The 22,161-nt window shown below is 39.9% G+C and overlaps 1 protein-coding gene across 1 annotated transcript in view; it reads right to left on the bottom strand.

The window, feature by feature from the left end:
• The window catches only part of UGGT1 (UDP-glucose glycoprotein glucosyltransferase 1), a 135,769-nt gene extending 114,864 nt beyond the window's left edge, over positions 1-20,905 (bottom strand). Inside the window, 5 exon segments of the mRNA XM_081051329.1 lie at positions 5,475-5,605; positions 8,480-8,562; positions 15,467-15,602; positions 20,569-20,591; positions 20,593-20,905. Of these exon segments, the coding sequence (XP_080907455.1) occupies positions 5,475-5,605; positions 8,480-8,562; positions 15,467-15,602; positions 20,569-20,591; positions 20,593-20,816 (597 nt within the window). The 5' untranslated portion in view covers positions 20,817-20,905.
• Positions 20,906-22,161: the final 1,256 nt, after the last annotated feature.

The raw sequence follows: 22,161 nt of genomic DNA, 5'->3' as shown, positions 1-22,161 counted from the left end.
TTCATCTACCTTTCTACCACACTCCATTGAATTGTTTCCACATGAATTCTAAATAAAAGTAATAAAATTCTGCATAAATGGCAACTGACAGCATAGCTTTTCAACCTTCCCACCTTCCCCATAAAAATAGAGCAACTAGATAGCAAAGACCAATGGATCACATTTCTGACAAAACTAGGTGGAAGGCAATCCCCACGATACAGAACACAAACGAGACCTGCAGTTATCAGACTGCCGTGGAGAAGGACACAGAGGGAAACGAAATTCTGATGCTCCTGAGAGCAAGAAAACCCCAAACAGTCGACAGGCTTCACTGGAAAGTATGGTGGGTCAATGTGCTAATATCAGGTGAGCACAGGGATCCACGGTAAAGTTTAAAAGGGTCAGGCAGTTCTGCCACTCTGACCCCTCAGACTCACAAGCGAGGATGCCCTTCTAGGAAAGGGCCCCAGTCTAAGGAGAAACTGCTGAGGGTAGAATAAAACTTGAAGAGGACAAAGATATAGAGACAATGAAAGACAAAGTACAAATAAAAGTGTAGGAGGGGAACAGAGTCAGAAAATTTCAAAAAGCAAGCCACCTTTTTTTAAGCCACCATTGTTGTTTAACATTTACATTAAACAACAGAAGGGGGGAGCCATGCCAACCTCTACAAGTTAAGGAAAACTAATTACACATCAAAATGAGCAGAAAAGTCTAGATGTCAGATCTCATCCAAAGCTACTGTAAGAAAAGGGGTGGGGGACAGAATAGTACCCTTCCTCTCCCAGATGAGCGCTATACAAGAAAAACTGCTGCGATGACAGAAATCTCCTACATCTGCACAGTCCAAATATGGTAGCCACTGATAATGTGGCCAGTGCAGCTGACAAGTGAAATGCTTTACTTCACTTAATTTTAATTGACTTAATTATTTAAGTAACCACATGTGGCTAGTGGCTACCATATTGGACAGCAGAGCTATAGTCAATAGAACCATGTCAGAAATAAATAGCCAGAAAACAGATAAAAATGTAACCTACTATTTCAAGTAAGTAAAAATACATGAAGAAAACTATATAAAATATAAAGAATAACCTAAATCAGAATTAGAGAAAAACTGAAATGAGGTGACAGACTGAAGCAAAACTTATAAGTAAATCATTTAAGAAATGAAGACTAAGCCAGAATGAGCACAAAAACAAACACAGTAAGTAATGATTAAACAGAACATGAAAGAAGGAAAAACTTTTAAATCAAAAAGAAAGAAAAGAGAGATCCAAGAGAAAAGTGACCAAGAAATGAAGTTAGGCAAAGAAAATTCAGCATATAGATGATATGAATTCCAAAACAAGAGAACAGAACAATAAGTTTTTAAGAGAACTTTCTTGAAATAAAATATTATTAGAAACTCTGTATTAAAACAACATACTGTATACCTGAAAATACTGACCCAGAACAATCACTGCTAAGTTATATTCTAGTAAATTATGACTTTAAATAAAAAGAAAAAAATCCCTTAGGTCTCTAGATAGAAAGAGCAAGAGACTTTTAAGGGAAAAATCATTGTATTATCATCACACTTTCTGCAGGAAAACTGTATACTGAAAGTAAATGAAATAATATGTTTAATACAGTCAAGGGAGAAAATATGAACTAAGTATTTTATAGCCAGATTGTTATATAAAAATGCAAAAACCAAGGAAATACTGTTCCTGTGAGCCCTTCTTGAAGAACCTACCAGTCAGCACATGTCAGAAAAGTCGACTGAGTAGAAATGTTTGGCAAAGGGACTGGTGGTGAGCATTAAAAATATAAATTATCTGTAGAAACGAGACTAAATGGGGACTAATGTGGAGACAGTATAATATGAAACATCTATGTTCTACATAGAATATACTCATTTTTTAAATGGAGGGATGGAGAATGGCAATCACTTAGGCCCAAAGAAAATTTTTTGACTATTTTCAGTAAATGTAATTGTGGCAACAGAATGACTATTGTTATTAATACTACTGTGTATATAACATGGATAAAACAAGTAAGTCATCAAGAGATATAATTCTATCATCCGTTATACCCTTGAGAACTGAGATTCTAATGCAGAAGAAAACAGATATACATATAACAAAGTAGTCCTTAAATTTAAATTGAAAATATCCATATGAACTCACAAAGTATTTCATTTTACATGGCTTTATGTATTTGGTCTCTAGATATATGTGCAGTTATTTCCTCTCTCTGCCCACTTAAGAGGCCTGAGAACAATATCCCCAGTGCCTAGACTGTGCTCTCAAAATACCACCTTCCACATACACCATTTTAAAAAAACCCTTTAACAAGCCTCTTAGAAAACAGCTGATCACAAATCTAGAGCCAGAGATGTACAAAATGAAACTGAAACTTCTTATCATACCAGATAGCAAGAAAGCAACCAGACTACTAGGGTAGTAACAAAAGAACTCAGCAGAAGACTCACACTTTCTGATTTCCCAAAGTAGTACAAGGCTACAACAATCAAAACAGTGTGCTACTGACATAAGTGCAAACATGTAAACAAGCATTTGTAAACTCTTACATATACATATGGTCAACAGGTTTTTCAACAAGGATGCCAAAACCATTCAATGGAGAAAGGATACTTTTTTCGAAAATAGCGCTGGGAAAATTGGTTATCTACGCATAAAAGAATGAAGTTGGACTCACCCTCTACCATAGTCAAATATTAATTCAAAGTGGATAAAAGACCTAAATTTAAGAGCTAATGCTATAACTGTAGAACTCTGAGGAGAAAACATAGGTGAAAGCTTCATGAAGAAAACAGGGCAAAAGAGTCATGACATTGGATTTGGTGATGAGTACTTGGATAGGACACCAGAAGCACAGGCAACAAAACAAAAATAAAATGGACTTCATCAAAATTAAAACCTTCTGTACGTAAATGGATAGTATCGACAGAGTGAAAAGGCTACCCACAGGATGGGAGAAAATATTTGTAAAGTATATGTCCGACAAGTGATTAATATCCAAAGTATATAAAGAACTCCAGCAGCTCAACAACAAAAACACCGAACAGTCCAATTCAAAAATGGGTAAAGGTCTTACATAGGTATATCTACAAAAGAAGACATACAGTTGGCCAATAAGCACATGAAAAGATGTTCATCATTTATCATTAGGAAAATGAGAACTGAGATTCTAAACCACAAAACACCACTTCCCGCCCATTAGGACAGCCATTATTTAAAAAAAAAAAACAAAAACAAACAAACAGAAAACAGCAACTGTCGGCAAGAATGTGGAGAAAGTGGGATCCTGGTGCATTACTGGTGCAGCTGCTATGCGAAAGTTTGGCCGTTCCTCAAAATGTTAAAAATTGAATCACCACATGATCTGTGAATAACACTCCTATGTACATGCCCAAAAGAACTGAAAGCAAGGATGCCACCAGATACTTATACACCAATGTTCTTAGCAACATTATTCACGACGGCCAAAAAGCAGAAACAATCCAAGTGTCCATCAACAGATGAGTGGATGAACAAAATGTGGTGTGTACATCTGATGCAGCATTATTCAGCCATAAAAAGAAATGAAATCCTGATGCATGCTACAACATGGATGAACCTTGAAAACATCATGCCATGTGAAATAAGCCACACATAAAAGGATGAACACTCATGATCCCACTTCTATGTGGTTTCTAGAATGGGCAACTTCATACAGATAATAAGTAAAATGGTGGTTGCCATTTTACTTAAGTAAAATGGTGGGAAGAAAAGGGGGTGAGGAACTATTATTTGATGGATACAGAGCTTCAGTTCTGCAAGATGAAAGAAGTTCTGAAGATGGATGGCAGTGATGACTGCACAACAACAAGAATGAACTAAATATCTCTGAGCTGTACACTCAGGAAAGGACAGGAAAATAAATTCATTTTATGTATATTTTAGCACAATAAAAACAAAATGGAAAAAAAAACTAAATGGTCAGAAAAGGATAGGGAATCAAACTCATTCAGAAACCTGGTATAAAAACCAAGAATCAAACATGTATTCTGCCTACTCTAGTGAACAGTACCATGAAATAGTGCCGGGGGGGGGGGGGGGGGGGGGGGGGAATACGTACTTCTTCATATCCAAGTTCCAAGAACAAATGAAAGAGAAACAACAGAATCAGTCACCACTTTCTAATCCCCAAGAATGAATGGATTAAGCACAGAGCAATAAAGGCAGCTAAATCAAAAAGAGGAACTCAGACAGTAGGTGCCTCCTAATGGAAGAAGAGAACACTACCTACAGACTCGCCAGAGGGATGAAACACTATTGGGATCAAGCCCCGGGACCCAGCAGCCGAGTTGCAGGGAACAGAGGACAGAGAAATACGCTGAACTGCATCGTGAGTATGTGATCGACCAAATGTAGATTATGAAATAAAGTATAGGGCAAACAGTCCAAGTTACTCAACAGAAAAGAAAGGGATAAAGAACTTGTAAATTAAGAGACCCCCCACACACCCACACACATACATACATACCCAAAAACAAAAAAAATTATCAAAATTTTTTAAATGGGCAAGACTAAACTCTACTGTATGGAGACATACTCTTGGGCAATAAAATAACAACCACAGCAAGTGATTCCTTGATTCCTACAAAAAATTGGGAAAGCGGTTCCTTTGGAGGGCAAGAGGCAGCTGCGATGCGGCCACATCACAGGCAACCCCGCAGTTTGGCTGGGTAAGTGCTAGTTCTTGACCTGAGTGAAAATTGCAAGACTGCTCACTTTATCATAATTCCTACTTCTTGTGAATGGTTTTCTATACCTGTTTTATTTTATAATTGAAACAAGGGTTTAAAATTAATATTTCTTTTATATCAAATATGCCATCAGTGTACACAGGTTTCTTTTTTGTATAATAGGAGTTTGTTCAACTCAAAATTGAACAAGATCAACAAATTGTATTAAACTGACACATTTTTAAAGTTTCTCTTGAAGTTCCTCCCTCCCTCTTTCCTTTTCCTTTTAACTTACTTGTTGTAGAAATCACATCACTTTACTACAAAGTTTCTTGCATTCTGGATTTACCTGACTGTGTCCCCGTCATACAGTTTCATGCTTCCCGTCTCCTGTGTTTCCTGTGAGCTGCTTTGAGATCTATAAGCTGTGATCAGATTCAGGCTCAACCGGCTTAACAAGACCACCTCCTAGGCTGTTTTGTAAATGAGGTCTCGTAGTCTCTTTTGTGTGTGCATACTTTTTTAATTTCGTAAACGAAAATAAGCGCAAATTATTTTTTTTTTATAATCTGTGGTTTGAACATTTAACATCAACTGTGCCTGTTACTTATAAAAAAAAAACAAAAACAACATAAATCCTAGGAAATTTCAGGCAGAAAAGTTATAGCTCTGTAACCCAATGCCAGGACAACTGCAATTTAGCCAATCATGTTATAAACCCCTAAAACATACTGTTACATGCAAGCATTGAACTCACCTGCTGAAAGGCTTGAATTGTAGCTGAGTATGAACGAAGAGACAGACAGAATTTCAACAAATTCTGCTGTAGAGGTGACAGAAACTGAAATGCAGCTTCCAGTATTGCATGATAATAGGAATAATCAGTACCTGTCAAGAACAGTAACCAAAATAATCATATATGACTAGAGATATCCAAATAAGACAGTTCCAGAAGTATAAAGCTGTGTGTTACAAAGGCATACGATCACAAAATAGTACCACCATACTGTCGTGTCAAATGCTTAGAACTCCCGGGAGTACACATTGCAATTGGACTTTTCCTCTTCTTCCCTTTGTCAGCTCTTCCCTCCCTGTAGACTGCTACTTTCTCACTTCCCTGGATGACTAACTCCTACCTACTTCCTGAGCAAGAATTCAGCGGTGAGACCACCACTGCAGGGAGGCAACCCAACCCGACCCCAAGCCTCACTGGACCGAGCACATCTCTTCTTTGTTCCCATAATATTTCTTTGCTTACCTCTTTCACTTATCACATCATTTATAAAATTATGTATTCACTATCCACCCCTCCCCAAATAGTCTCTGAGTCCCCATAAGTAGAAGCTATGACTTATTTACCTTTGTATTCCCCAGTGCTTAGCACATTATCTAATCAAATAACCCAACAAAACTGAACAGTGTGATAAGGAAGTACAAGGTATTAAAGGATACTCATGAAATTGTAGTTTGGAGCAAAGCATTTAAACAAATAATTAGAACAAATTATCTGAGGGAGGCCGACTCAGGTGGTTGGAGCGCCATACTCCAAACGTTGAGGTCACTGGTTCGATTCACACGTGGGCCAGTGAGCTGCACCCTCTACAGCTAAAATTGTGAACAACGGCCTGGAGCTGGGCTGCTATGAGCAGATGGAGGTTGGCATGAGCTGCTGTAAATGGCTGACCTACAACAGGTGACCGACTGCCTCAGCCAGGAGAGCGCAAGGCTCACAATACCAGCATGGGCCAGGGAGCTGTGTCCTACACAACTAGACTGAGAAACAACGGCTTGAACTGTAGTGGCGGGGGGAGGCAGAAGAAAGGAAAGAGAAAAAAATTATCTGAGGGGAAAAAACACATGTGCCAGTATGAAAAAAATCCCCAGGAAATAGTAAGTAAAAAGCACAAGATAGAAAACAATGTATATAGTATGCTATCTTTTTTTACCATAAGAAAGAATGAGAAATAAGAATACACATCTATGTATTTGTTGTTTAAAAAAAGACATTGAAGACTAAACAAATTAAATGGTTATAAAAAGCAGGGGAGAAAACAGAGACAGACAGACAATAAGATTTTTCTGTGTAAGTATAGACTTTTATATACCTTCAATTTTTTTTGTTGTTGTTGTTAAGATTTTTATGAGGGAAGGGGAACAGGACTTTATCAGAGAACAGTGTATCAATAAAGTGTATTTCCAGGACTTTATTGGGGAACACTGTGTTTTTCCCAGGAACCATCAGCTCCAAGTCGTTGTTGTCCTTTCAATCTTTAAAGGTGGCAGGTGCAGCTCAGCTCTAAGTCCAATCGCCGTTGTTCAATCTTAGTAGCAGGGGACACAGCCCACCATCCCTTGCGGGAGTCGAACCAGCAACCTTGTGGTTGAGAGCAGGCGCTCCAACCAACTGAGCCACCCATCCGCCCTACCTTTGACTTTTAAATCACATATTATCAAAAATTATTTTTAAAGAAAATATTAACATTCTAAAAAGCAAAATACAAAAGGTTCTACACTGCATAAACATCTTCTAAGTAGAAAAAGAGATCAGAAAGAAATACCTCAAAATGTTACCAGAATGTTAATGGTGAATATTTTTGGGTAGTGGGACTACAAATAATATTTCAAATGAAATGTTTAACATACTTGTTATCACTTCCAAGAATCCATATGCCCCTAATTCTAACCAAGAACACATTATCATTTATACTGCAGAAATCTCATTTTAAATGTCAGAGTGCAAATTCATTATGAAACCCACTTGAATAAATTTGTTTTTGTTGGGGTTATCACTTTGTGAGGTGTGTAAATGTTTAACCATTATGTTTTATACACCTCAAACTAATAAAAAATGTGAAAAACTAAATAAATGTGTTTTATGAAATCGTAAACTCAAAGTAAAATGATTTGTTTGATAACTCAAACAATTCTAGTTGACTCTAAATTACATGTATAACTAAAACAAATGCTTGTTAAAAATCTTTATGTATTTACATGGCAAAAAAAATTCAGACTTAACTTTTAAAATATGTATAATATTAATAAAAATCAGAGTTAGAAATCAATTTGGTTCAATATTAACAGCAATCACAAAATTTTCACCCATTTCCTCTTCAACAAGACTTAAATGCATGTCAATGTATTATCAAGGTTTTTAGGTGCTATGTATCAGCATCTTTGACAACTAATGTTTATATGCTATATAGCTTACATTGAATTAGAAAATGTTTATGAAAGCACATCATCAACTGTAAACAAATGATAGAATTTACACTGTAATTAATTTGATATCTTGACACTCAAGCTGTGGGTAGCTGGCAGGCATCATGGAAAACATTTTGGATAGCACTAACTTAATGATAACAAACTTAATGGGTAATAGATCAGTTATGTAATTAGTTCATAACAAAAAAGAGTGAGTCAAATCTGATAGTTATTAAGTTAATAGTAAATGATTTTAAATGAATCTGACTGTCACAAAATATTCACACAACACTTGTAATAAAAGAACACACACACACACATACATACACACACACACACAAAGGGTGCGGGAGTCAAGGATACTGCTTAAAGCCAAAGTTATAAACTGCTTCAAAAATAATTATTAGCCTGTATTGGCTCTGCTGGCTATTGTCATAACTCTAATCATTAAGATAAAAATGTTTCCCATTAGCTGCCATGCCACACATGCTCTGAAAGAAACCATTTTTTCTACTATTTTCCCAGAAACCAAAGTCAAAGAAGCATTTGCTTCAACTTTACCGTGATGATCTGATAATCCAATACTTTGGCTGGATTCTACAAAATTCCAAAACTTCTCTTGACTGTCTTCTGCTAAAAACTCACTGGGAAAAAAGGGGGAAATATCAGAATACAACAACTTAATAAAATCTAATATAAACGCTATTACTAAAGAGAATAAAATAAGTTTTTAAGTTTCCAAATGTCCGTAGTCTGACTTTTAAGTATACATTACACAAACATGCATAACATATTTTTAATGATAAGAAAGTCTTACTAGCCTATTAGCTCTTAATAACTAATTAACTTAGATGAATATCCATTAGCTTAATGGGTATTCCTTTAAAAATCTAGAACAATAGAAATGTTGTAACAACAGAAAAGTGCCAATATCAAGAAGGCTATGAAACCCCAGGATGTGGAAATGCCCTCCGTAGTGGCAGCAGAATTAGAAATTGTTCATTCTAGCACTAGCTCTGCTCACTTATTTTCTGAAAGACCTTACAAAAAACAAAAACAATATGCGTCAACTAAGGGTCTTCCAAGGAAAACATGAACCCTAGAAAAATTTCTAGGAGATAAAAGGCAGCATGTTGTAATCGTTTAATATCCATGAATCCAAATTTTCAAAATCACCAAATTTTAGTTTATATTAACTAAAAAGTTAACACTGACCTAATAAAATCAGGTCTTAAGACCTTAATGCTGTCTTAATTATTTTTCCTTGACTTTACACTACTGACCTAAAATAATGGCTATGCTAAATTCCCCTTCATTCAAGAATCATTTATCCCTAACAGAAAATGCATGTACTAACTGAATGTTTAACGCAAACTGATTCTCTTCTCCTCTCAGCCACAACACTAACGTAGCAGTGACCTTTCCCTGTCCTCAGGGCACCACAGACCTGGATCAGCTTCCCAATACAGGAAGACTCTCCCCTTGTCAACGAGATGCACAATTCTCACTCTACTCCACAGCTAGACACAGAAATATGGAGAAAATAAGAAACATTTCCTGGTAATGCACAGCTTCTCTAAAAACAGGTTTCTGAAACTACCCACTATCATAATTAAATTATTTGGAGCCCCCTGGAGTGTGGCATTTTTCTAGGCTTTCTGGAACTGACACAGACTTCATACCAACCTTACAATAGTTTATAGGCAGGTACTAAGACAGATTGTGATATGCAAATAAACACGAAGATCACGAGATAAGCAAATCATCAGTTGCAGTGATAAGAACAAGGATTCACTGAGGCTCAGACCCTCCCAGAAAGGCCGTATGCAAAAACACATGCTTTTCAGTTACATACAGGAAAACTTCTTGGAACACACATTCTTTTTCATCCCACTGCATATATAAGTCCTACAATATCTAACTTTCAAACAGTCTTAAGAAAATTAATTACTAGGTCACTGAACTAATCCAGGGAAGGTAAGAACAACACAAGATACTACGCAAAAGAGTACTAACCATTTGTTCACAGTATACTTCAGTTTGTTTGCTTTTTATCCTGAATTGTTATTTGGCTTATACCTATTCCACTGAGTAGACAAACTATAATTTTACAGATGAAATTATTTGATGTCTGGGATTTGCTTTAAAATATTCCAGCGGGGGAAAGGAGGAGGGTATAGTGGTGCTGGTTACTGGACTTAACTCCCAAAGTTATTGTGGGAGATCAGAATTTGTCTCCCTCCACCAGATGGCTTTACAGGTGAATTTTACAAAACATTCAAAAAAAGAGTTATCACCTATTCTCCTCAAACTATTCCAAAAAATCTAGAAGGAGGGAAGGCTCCCAAACACTTTTTGAGAGGCCACTATCACCCTGATCCCAAATCAGACAGACATTACAAAAAAAGAAAACTATAAGCCGATATCCCTAATGAACATAGATGCAAAAATCCTCAACAAAATATTAGTGAACAGAATTCAGCAATACATTCAAAAGATCATAGACCATGATCAAGTGGGATTCACTCCTGGTATGCAAAGGTTCTTCAATATCAGCAAATCAATTAATGTGAAACACCACATTCACAAAATGAAAAATAAAAATCACATGATCATATCAATACATGCTAAAACCATTCCCCTTAAGATTAGGAACAAGGCAAGGTTGCCCACTTTCTCCACTTCTATTCAACATAGTGCTGGAAGTTCTAGCCACAGCAATCAGACAAGGAAAAGAAATAAAGGGCATCCAAATTGGTAAGGAGGAAATAAAACTGTCATTACATGCAGATAATATGATACTACACAGAGACTCCACCTAAAGACTCCACCAAAAAACTATTAGAACTGATAAATGAATTTAGTAAAGTAGCAGGATACAAAATTAATATTCAGAAATCAGTTGCACTTGTATATACCAATAACAAAATATCAGAAGGAGAAATTAAGAAAACAATCCCATTTACAATTGCTTCAAAGACCATAAAATATCTGGGAATAAATTTAACGAAAGGAGTAAAAGATCTGTACTCAGAAAATTATAAGACACTGAAGAGAAAAATTAAAGAAGATGCAAAATAGATGGAAACACATACCATGCTCATAGATAGGAAGAATTAATATAGTTAAAATGTCCATACTGCCTAAGGCAATATACATATTCAATGCAATTCCTACCAAACTACCAAGGACATTTTTCACAGAAATAGAACATATAATCCTAAAATTTATATCGAACCATAAAAGACCCCGGATGGGCTCAGCAATCTTGAGAAATAAGAACAAAGTGAGAGGTATACCGATACCTGACATCAAATTATACTACAAGGCTACAGTAATCAAAACATCATGATACTGACATAAAAACAGACACATAGATCAATGGAACAGAATAGACAGCCCAGAAATAAATCCATGCCTATATTTAATCTACAACAATGGAAGCAAGAATTTACAGTAGGGTAAAGACAATCTATTCAATAAATGGTGCTGGGAAACCTGGAGAGACACATGCAAAAAAATGAAGCTGGGCCACCTCCTTATACCATATACAAGAATAAATTCAAAATGGATTAAAGACTTAAACGTAAGATCTGAAAACCTAAAACTCCTAGAAGAAAATATAGGAAGAAACTTTACAGACATTACCTGGAATAAGATTTTTACTGATATATCCCCTTGGGCAAGGGAAGTAAGAGAAACAATAAACATGTGGGATTACATCAAACTAAAAAGTTTTTTCACAGCAAAGAAAACCATCAATAAAACAAAAAGGGATCCTACTGAATGGGAGAACATATTTCCAATGATATATCCGATAAGGGGTTAATATCCAAAATGTATACAAAACTCACTAAACACAACTCCAAAAAAAACAAACAACCCAATTAAAAAATGGGCAAAGAACATGAAGAGACATTTTTCTAAAGAGGATATACAGATGGCAAAACAGACATGTGAAGAAATGCTCAACCTCACTAACCATCAGAGAAATGCAAATAAAAACCACAATGAGATACCACCTCACTCCAGTCAAAATGGCTATCATAAATAAATCAACAAACAACAAATGCTGGCGCAGATGTGGAGAAAAGGGAACGCTAGTGCACTGTTGGTGGGATTGCAGATGGTGCAGCCACTATAGAAAACAGTATAGAGGTATCTCAAAAGTCTGAAAATGGAACTATCTTATGACCCAGAAATTCCACTCTTAAGTATTTATCCGGAGAAATCCAAAACTCTAATTCAAAAAAATTTATGCACCCCTATGTTTATTGCAGCACTAAACACAATAGCCAAAACATGGAAACAACCGAAATGCCCATCGATAGACGACTGGATTAAGAAACTGTGGTACATTTATACAATGGAGTTATATGCAGCCATAAAGAAGAATGAAATCTTACCATTTGCAACAATATGGACGGACATAGAGAGCATTACGCTAAGTGAAATAAGTCAGACAGAGAAAGACAAATACCATATGATCTCACTTATACGGGGAATCTAAAGAAAAGAACAAAGAATGAACCAATCAGAAACAGTCTCAGAGATACAGAGGAAAAACTGAGGGTTGCTAGATGAGAGGTGGGGTAGGGATAAGGAGGAAGGTGAGGGGATTAGAAAACACAGTCAGTAACCACAAGATTTCCATGGGGTTACGAAAGTCAATTTGCGGAATGTAATCAGTAATGTTGTAAAGATTTTGTAGGGTATCCAATGGACACTTGTCTCATTACGGAGACCACCTCAGGGATGATGTAGATGCCTGATCACTGCACTGTATACCAGAAGCTGAAGCTGAACAATAAGTATGTCAACTATAATTATATATATAGTTATAGGAAGTGGAGTACATCATTAGGAATAGAGACAGTGGAAATGTAATGGCACTGTGCGATGTCAGAGAGGTAGTGTATGGGAGGAGGGGGGGTTCACACACTGTGAGGAATATAAATGATAAATGTCTAAGTATTACTTTGTTTTGTGCACCTGAAACTAATTTAAAAAATGTTAAAAAATAAAAAAAGAATTCATCTCCCTCCTATACAGAACTAGACTGGAAGGAAAATGAGTATTTAAAGAAGGTCTACTTCTAAAGAAGGTCTACTGACAGACACTCCGCTCAGCATATTCACCCACATCCCCAAATCCTCACAGCAACTCTGAGTTATAACCATTTTTAGAATAAAGAAACTGCAATTCAGAGGGGTTATTAACTTGCTTCAAGGTGAGTGTAGTTAAGCGAAAAATCTGGAATGTAAACTCCAATCTGTTTGATTTACATCTCCATCATGCTGCACTCTTGGGCTTTATAATGTCTAGCACTCAATAAATGACTATCAGTTTTGTTTTAATAATAGTACTTTACTTACACATATTTTTGTTAGGTATTATAGCTGCTCAAACCACACCCAGAGTTTTACTTCAATTAAATATATAACACTTCATGCAAAAGCACAAAGCTACAACACCTCCAGCAGCATCAGGACTGATCTGAAAATACACACGGGAATAGTCTTAATCCCTAAGGGCTAGATGCAAGGAAGGCAAATGGCCTGTTGGAGCTGCATATGTCGGTTTTTGGGGACGGAGTGTGCCCTTCACCTACCCTTTCCCCTCAGCCACACACAGACTACCGCATAACCCACCACGAATGTTCGCCAGGAATCCAGGAGGGAAGAATGGTGGCCTCAGCCAGCTCTGGAAGTGACTATGGATGGAGTGGTTTCAAACAAGCACAGTTCACTTGTGAGTTGCCTGCATGCCCATAACTTTGGCAAATTATCTGCCAATAGCCACAGAAGAGGACTAAAAACTGCACCAGAATGGCATGTGGCCAGGATACCATGAAAAGGGGAGATGTTTGACATGCGCAAGTTGGTGAAGTATCCAATACTCACTTCACAGACAGCAAAGAAACTGGAAAAATTGGTAAATCGAGGCTAACAATTTTAGCATACTTTCTCAGAAGTCCATAACTATATGCCATAAGGATCTTCTACGACAATGCAAAAACTAAGGAGTTAGTTAGTGTAAGTAAGAGCAATGGAATATAACTCAGTTAAGGATGTTAAGTAGGATATCATAAAACATCCATTACAGTTAATTGTACAAACGTACTTGAAAGTGATAGTAAATCTCAATGACCTAGATTTACACCAGCCAAATCATCAAAAATCAGATTAGCAAAAAGAGAAAACAAAGTTCAGTTATTAGAGTCCTGGCTCAGGCAGTCTCTAATATCAAAAGACCTTCGGTCACTTCACTTTCACAACGACCCTGTATCTAACAAAGTTCCAAGATTTGAGGAACTCATCCCATTTATCAAATTAGTTATTGTCACATCACTATGAAGTACACTTAGGGTTTGGTTTGATTTGGTTTGGGTTTGTTTGTTTGTTTTGTTTTGTTTCGTTTGGGTTTTTGCCATTTTATTGCTGAGAAAAGGGAGACCCAGAAAAGAAAGGGAAGGAAGTCTGTTCCACAGAATCTGCTCCTCAGCAAGTTGAGACCGGCTCCCACTTGTCCTACCTGCCTACCTGTCCTCTCACCAAGGCCAAGAGAGGCTTTTCCCTTAGGAGATGCAACTATTCATATACACAGTCTACAGAAATAAACTCTTCATTCCCATTTTTCTAGGCATTAAGTAGAAAATGTTAGAAGATGAAATTCTAAGTTGAAGACCAAAAAGTTAACTGAAGAAATCCAAAAGTTCACATCTCTAACTCTATCAAGTTCTGAGACTAACCAAGCATTTGACATTCAATCCACCTAATTTACGCTTTACGAAGATTCTCTGCAAGTCGTAGCTATAAATTGTTTGAGATACAGTAAGTTTCCATCTATAAACATTAAAAAACTGACTAAAAGAGAGGTATCTGGTTACATTTATATTAAAAATATAAGTAATAAGTGTACTTGGAAGACAAACTTCCCAGGAAATCATTGACTATACTGTACTTTATTGATTTTTAAGACACTATGGATTTTAAGACATAATTTATGAAACACTAAGAATGAAAGATGCTACCAATTCTAATTGTACGACAACATCTTGATTTAATTAGAATGCATCCTGATTTTTGCAGATGTTAAAATACAGAACGTGTACATCTTAGGGCAGATAAAATCTGGACATTTCCTCAACTGCCTCCTTGTGCTCTCTTATCTTGGGGTCTTATTCCACGTTCTTAAGAGCGACATGTCCTCTTTACCCCACCTGGCCAAGCTCTCTTGTCTTCCTTCTAAATAAAGAAAAAATTTCCTTTAAGTACATCTCTCTCTTCCCTTATTACCACATTTATACTTTTCCTGGAAGATAGCAGAATAATTTAACCAATTCAATATATTTGTCTAAAGAAGTCCCCAAGTATCCCTATGAATCCTATCCTACTAACAGATTCTAACAGCTCAGTGCACACTGAAAAAGGCTCTCACTAAATGCATTTAATGATGAGAATCTCACTTCCTAAAAAGCGCCTGAATATTCACTAGCAGACCCTACATTTTTGCTCAAACATGTGAAAGAAAAAAATGTCTTCTTACCTGGCTTCTAACAACAACGGAGTAGAAAACCATTTTGTCGTAAGAGAGGTTGTGATGGCTTTTGAATCTGCCTTTACTGAAGAAAAGAGCCAGAGTCCAGTGACTACAATCAGAAGTCCCATTTTACAGCAAACCCCTAAAAAAGGAAAAAGAAAAAAAGGTTCCGCTTCAGAGAAATGTTGAAACCTGTTTCTTAATACTTAGAGACACAAAACAACATGAATATTACAGAACTAGAAATGTTTCCAAAACGTGGCAGCACCTAATACCTAGAGAGTTGAACAGCTATTTCCTGACTAATGGACACCTACCGAGACGTGTGGAGCCCATTATGCCCACTCTTTCCCATAAAGGCTCTGGTTCACTTCCTGGGGCATCTATCCTATACGGAGGGATACAAGTCAGTGGTGGTGCACAGCAGGTTGCACACAACCATCCCTCACGAAGCAAGAGAGTAAATAAACCTGAGACAGAAAACACATAAATGATGGGTGTTACCTTGCAGTCCTAAGCCCCAGTACCTCAGAATGGGAGCTTACTTGGGAATCAGGTCTCTACAGAGGTGATCAACCTAAAATGAGGTCATGAGGGTAGGCCCTCATCCAATATGACTGGTCTTATGGGAAAGGGGTAACTTGGACCAAGAGACAGACAAGCACAGAGGGAAGGCTCTATGAAGAGACAGACAGAATACCAGGTAAAGACAGGCAGATACTGGGATTCTACTGCAGGTCGAGGAATGTCGGCTGTGACCAAAAGCAGGAAGAGGTCAGGAAAGACCCTCCTCTACAAACAGGCCTTGTGACACCTTCACTTAGAAAAAGGTCTTGTGACACCTTCATTTAGAATCTGTAGCCTCCAAAACTGTAAGACAATAAATTATGTTTGTTCTAGGCTTCCTGGTTTGTGGCACTTTGTCTTGGGAGCCCTAGGAAGCTAATATGATGGTTCTCCAACATAAACCCAAAGATACGTCCTGGAATGAGGAAAGGTTAAGAACCCAAAGGGTCCCCATGTACACACTAGAGAAGCTGGGGTTCCTGGTAAATTGGTGTGACCATAGAATGTAGGGCTCCTGAGCTCTCAGCGACAGCCTCCCCAAGCACAGTGATCTCACAGTGTCCAGATCATTCCAGAAAAGTGTCTCCAGCTGCCGACTTCTTTATCTGGTTTTTCATCCCAGAAGTCTAATATGAAGAACCCTAACCAGACTTGCTCCAGGCTAAATAAAAGTCAACATCCAAGTCCCACCCGTTTGAATGGGAACCCAAAGAGGATGTGAATATGTAGGAAACACTAAACCAAACTTGTGCTTCTGGACGTTAACATCTGGAAAGGCTCACCCCAATTCGTCAACACTGGCTATAAAATCTATTGTTGGGGGGACAGTCCATATTGCGGGGAACCAGTCAGTACTGTCTTTTCACAAAAGCATTATCATTTAGGCCAACATTCTGTTCATATAACACACAACATCTCTAAAGGACAATGGTCAAAAGCAAAATAAATTATACCAAATAGAAAAATTGCTTATAGATGAGTTTTAAGCTCAGGCTCTGCCAGCTTCTTTGGAAACAAAAAATTCATATGAACATTCCATATATGAATATTTTTGGGGGGTGTCCGGATGGCTCAGTTGGTTAGAGCGCCAGCTCCTGACAACGATGTTGCCAGTTCAATTCCCGCCTAGGATGGTGGGCTGTGCCCCCTGCAACTAAGACTGAAAAGGGGCGACTGGACTTGGAGCTGAGCTGCGCCCTCCACAACTAGACTGAAGGATGACCTGACTTGGAGCTGATGGGCCCTGGAAAAACACGCTGTTCCCCAATATTCCCCCATAAAAATTTTTTTAAAAAATAAACATTTTTTAAATCAACATTTGTAAAGACGAGGAGTAACCAAACTAGACTTTTGACAATGAAACCTGCCAGCGGTGATTCCTGGCTTAGGGGCCGGTGGTGGGGGACTGCTGGTGTGTGGAGGGACGCAGAGTAGATGATGCAGGCCCCTTTTGGAAGCTAGCAGAAGTTACCACCATTTCCTAGAGATTTGCAAGCAAGGACCCAAACTTTTACCATTTTGAACCACACGAGAATTCTCTTAGGAGTATTTTTAGACACCCTTCCCTACAGGTCCATGGACTGTAGTCTCAGAAACCTGCCTGCACCATAGAACAAACATGGTTATCAAAAAGAGAAAACCTTTTGGAGCAGGTACCTGTGATCAATTCCTGGAGTTTGCTACTTACTAGCATTTTAATCATTAGCACGTTACCTAATAATATCTCTGGCCCCTTTGTCTCCCAGACTCTAAAACAGGAATACCACCAGTGTGTGCCACACCGGGTCACTGTGAAAATGAAAAGGCAATGTGAAAAACAACTTCGTAAAGTGCCAAGTACATTCTGTTTTAGTAAAATACATCATAAGGGGAAAGGAATAAAAACTATCTTCTAAATTATAGACTAATACATCACCGTTATTACATAGCCTCAAAACATGCCTCAGAAACCTATCCTCTTGGCTAGGGAAAAAAATCAAAACAAACCCTCCCCAAACTCACTAAGTTTCTAAACTGGACAGAGAGTGTCTGAACTATACTGAAGCAGTATTATGCTACGGCTGTTTGCAGTTTTTCCTGCAGGAGCCTAAATGTGTCATCCCGCAGGTGAGGATTCCGGATAACAAGTTGGGCACCACCACACAGGGAAGTTAAGGGACTGAGACTGGCCAGGGCCCTGAGAAAACACGAGCATGTACTGAGCCATTACCCCGGGTAGCACTGCATCAGGCGCTGTGTATGCCTGTCACTGAGTCCTCCCACACAAGAGACCGCAGTCCCTTAAGGGCAGGTGGCAGCCATGTCTACTTTGCTCACCACAGCGAACAGCAGTGCCTGGCACACAGTAGATACTCCATGAGTGTGCTACATAATGGATGAAACACTATCATTCCTGCTTAACAATAAGAAAATGGAAGCTCAGACAGGCTGAGGCTTCACCGACTAATCTGCGATGCCTGGAACCCACATCTGCCTATTTGTAAAATTTCTGCAGTACCAAGCTAGCTCCCCTGGTTCTCTGGCTTTACAAGTGGTAAAGACACAAACCGTGCAAACCCAGACCGAGCAAGGTGCTTTCTTGTGAGAACCAAGGCAAGTCTAAGGATTTTCTGAGGGCAGAATCCTTGGGACACAGGTGACAGAGAGGAACAGTTTCCTCCTGAAACCAAGGGGGCGGGTCTGAAGTCGGGACCAAAGCAAACCATCCACCCAGCCTGACAGAGCCATACAGAGGCTGCCGTTAGGGACTGAGTGTGCGCTCTCCAGAGCAGGGAGTTGTGTGTTTCACTGTTACATGCCTAGCTTACTGCCTGGAACATAGGAGGTTCCCAAAATAAAATAAACAAATACAGGCTTCATTCATTAAGGGATAAATGAAAGAAACCAGAAAGAAAGGAGTGTGGCACCAAGAGAAAGACAGTACAAAAAGCCTAGAACTTGAAAAGGGTAAAAATGAAAATTACATCCTGCGATACACCAGAGATCCTCTTGCCCTGTTTTTAGAAAACAGCGACAGACAGAGTTCTTGGGGCAAGGTACAGCACCATGAGAAATGAGAAGGGAGGGAAAGGTATACATTAAAGAGCTTTTCCACCCTGAGCCCACTTCCTTGATTCCAGAGGTAACACCAGAGGAAACGGATGTACAGAGAAGCAAAGGTAAGGACCTCACTGAAGTGGCCTTTTGTTTGAGGATGCCTTCATTTTACAAGATCCCTTATCACTTTGATTAGAAACCTTTAAATGTTGCTTATAACAATGAATAGTCTGAGAAATAACATCTGTAGAATCTGCAGTGTGGCATTGCATGATTATAGGCACAACGCTTGTGGCATGGCTGATAAACCTGCTTCTTGTTTATTGATTTATAGTAAGATATTGGAAACATTAAGAAGTTATAATATGGAAAATGCTTTTCACTTTATGGAAAGCAGAAGAGGAATGAAATTCTAGGTCATCACCAACTTTTTCTTCTATTTTTCAACTGAAGATAATAGATAACAAACAAAATAACTTCCATGCTGCAAGTTTACAAAAGCCATTTGGGTTTCAACATACGTGATAAAAGTGAGGAATAATATTAGAAAGTACCCTTCTTGTGAAATAAATTTACTTCTCAAATAATTAAACTTAGTATACATTTACACCTATTACAAAACTATTTGTTGTGAACCACATAAATCTAATTTGTGACACAAGCAGTTACTATACATCTAATATGAAAATGGTCACGGGTAACCGCAGAGAAAAATCGAATGGGAATTGTCTCCAGTTCAATTTACTCCCCTCAAAGGAGCAGCGCACGCGAAGGCAGCCCGCTGCTGCCCGAGGCAGTGCGCGTCCTCCCACAGCACCGAGCGTCAGCCAGGCTTGCAGGAGCACGCCACGGGAGGGCTACCCCGCGCTAGACTGCGCGGGGCGGGGCCGCGGCCGTCAGCGGGCTCCCAAGCCCACACTGAAGTTGGCTGGCGAGGGCGCGGCGGCTGTGGCCAAAACGGTGAGGCCGGTAAGGCGTGAACAAACGCGCCAGCTATCAAATCAAAGCGGCCGACAGCTTCTGCCTGAGGCACGACAACCACTCACGGCCGTGACTGAGCGGCGTACGCGGACCTCGAGCTTCAGGCAGCTCCCGGACTGACAGTGAAGCCGGATCGTCCCGTCTGCAGCCGCCAGGTCCCCGTAGGAAAGCCAGCCGCAGCCGCGTGCACCGCCCCGCGCCGCGCGGGGAAAGCAGACACCGCCAGGGGCACGTCGCTCTCCTGCCGCGGACGGCGGGCTCTCGCCCTACGCAGGGTCCGCCGCGCTCTCCACTCGCGCACCCGGGCTCCAAGCTCGCCAGCGAAGGCACGGCAGCCAAGACCCTGTGCTGTGCGCAGAGCCCAGTGCGGGCCATCGGCCCCTCGCAAGAAAGGTCGGGGCTGGGCACGGGAGGGGAGCGGCGTCGGGCAAGAAGCGGAGGCTCCGGAGACCGAGGCACAAGCTCGCCCGCGCCTCGAACCCTCTTCCAGTCCACGAGGCCGCCCCACACCACCCCAGGGGTACCTGTCACCTGCCGCGCAGCCGCGACAGCCGCCGCTCGTGTCCCCTTTCCTGCCCAAGCCGGGGCCGCGCTCGGTGCGTGACTGCGCTTGGGACAATGCCGGGGCGGAGGGCGGAGGGCGGAGGGCGGCGGTAGCGGCAGCTGCTGCGCCAGTGAGCAGCCGACACGCGCCTTTCCGCGGTTCAGTTCGTAAGCCGGCCTCGCGGAGCAACAGCACAGCTGCCAACGGCCCTTTACTTCCGCTTCCCATGGCCGAGGTCCGGAGGACTTCCGGCTACCGAGTCACGGCTGGGGAAGCCTAGAGCGTCACGGAGGGAGCCGCCATCTTATATCCGAGGAGGTCCCGCCTCCCTACTTGGTTTTTCCAGTTTGGCGTGGTCAGGGAGGCCTAAGTGTTCCAGGTCTGGAGAGGGTGTGTGATGGGATGGTCGGCTGAGACCCAAAAGTTTTACCAGATGGTGAGGCCACACAGGGGTTTCAACCTTCCTTCGGATTTGGACTATGAGCATTTCAGAGTCTACTTCCTTAAATCTTTCTATTAAAAGCACTGTAAAAACAAAAAAGCACTTTTATACAATAAAGAACAAAATGACAATGTTTCTTGCCTCTTAGGCTTTATTTGACGCCATAAACTGTGGTAGCATCCGTTCTAGGCAGCATGGGGAAAACAAGACTTTAAATTTTATGAGAGAATTTCTCCTATACTGGCACTGGCAACTTAATCTGCTGGGATTACTTGATTGATTGGTTGATTGGTTGGTTGATTGATTAATTGATTGACAACTATAAATCATTATGTAAAATTGTTTTGAATATGTGACACTGGGCAGATCATTTAACCCATCCAGAAATGAATGTGTTTAGAGGGTATAATTTTAACTTTTATGTGAAAGTGGACTAAAAAACAAAAATGCATTAAAAATTACATTAAAAGGGTAAAATTTTAACTAACTTTTGATTATATGACACAGACAGCCCTTCCCCCAAGAATCCCAGAACAACAACTAAATACTGTTGTGGGGACAGAGCCAGGAGTGCAGTTTCCAGGCTCTCACCCTCACATAGAAAGGTGCTGGCTCAGGTAGTAAATGGCCATCAACTGTGATCAGACGGCCATCGTCTGTGGGTAGTTGGCCGTCAGCTGTAACCCGTAAGCCATTGGCCACTAATATAACTGCTGTGGCTACGGTAGCAGAAAAATGGGGGCTAGCAAGAAGACGGTGGCTGGCAAGCGCAGATTGCAGTTAGCACAGCAAATTGCAGCTTGCCAGGGGTCGGTCAGTTGGCAGCAAAGCGGACAGCAGGTCGCACGTCGTGTGAATCCAGCCTCCAGTGAGACCATAGTGGTGTGACTCCCCTATCTATGGCTTCGTGGGTGTTCCTTTTTGGCCTAGCCACATCCTGTGTTCTCATGTGGGGAGCGGGACCAGAGACCCCGCCTGACACCCCGCACAACTGTGCTTAAGAACTTCAGAGCTGACTACTGGGTTTTCTGTTCCTTGCTAGTACAAATGGCATTAAAATAACTTTAAGGAATGAAAATAAGCATTTTAAAATTCATTTCTTGAGTAAACGTTTGTGTTAGTGGATTTCCA

The sequence above is a fragment of the Rhinolophus hipposideros genome (assembly GCF_964194185.1).
Source record: "Rhinolophus hipposideros genome assembly, chromosome: 6".
NCBI lineage: Eukaryota > Metazoa > Chordata > Mammalia > Chiroptera > Rhinolophidae > Rhinolophus > Rhinolophus hipposideros.
This window is presented reverse-complemented; position numbering and strand designations above follow the sequence as displayed.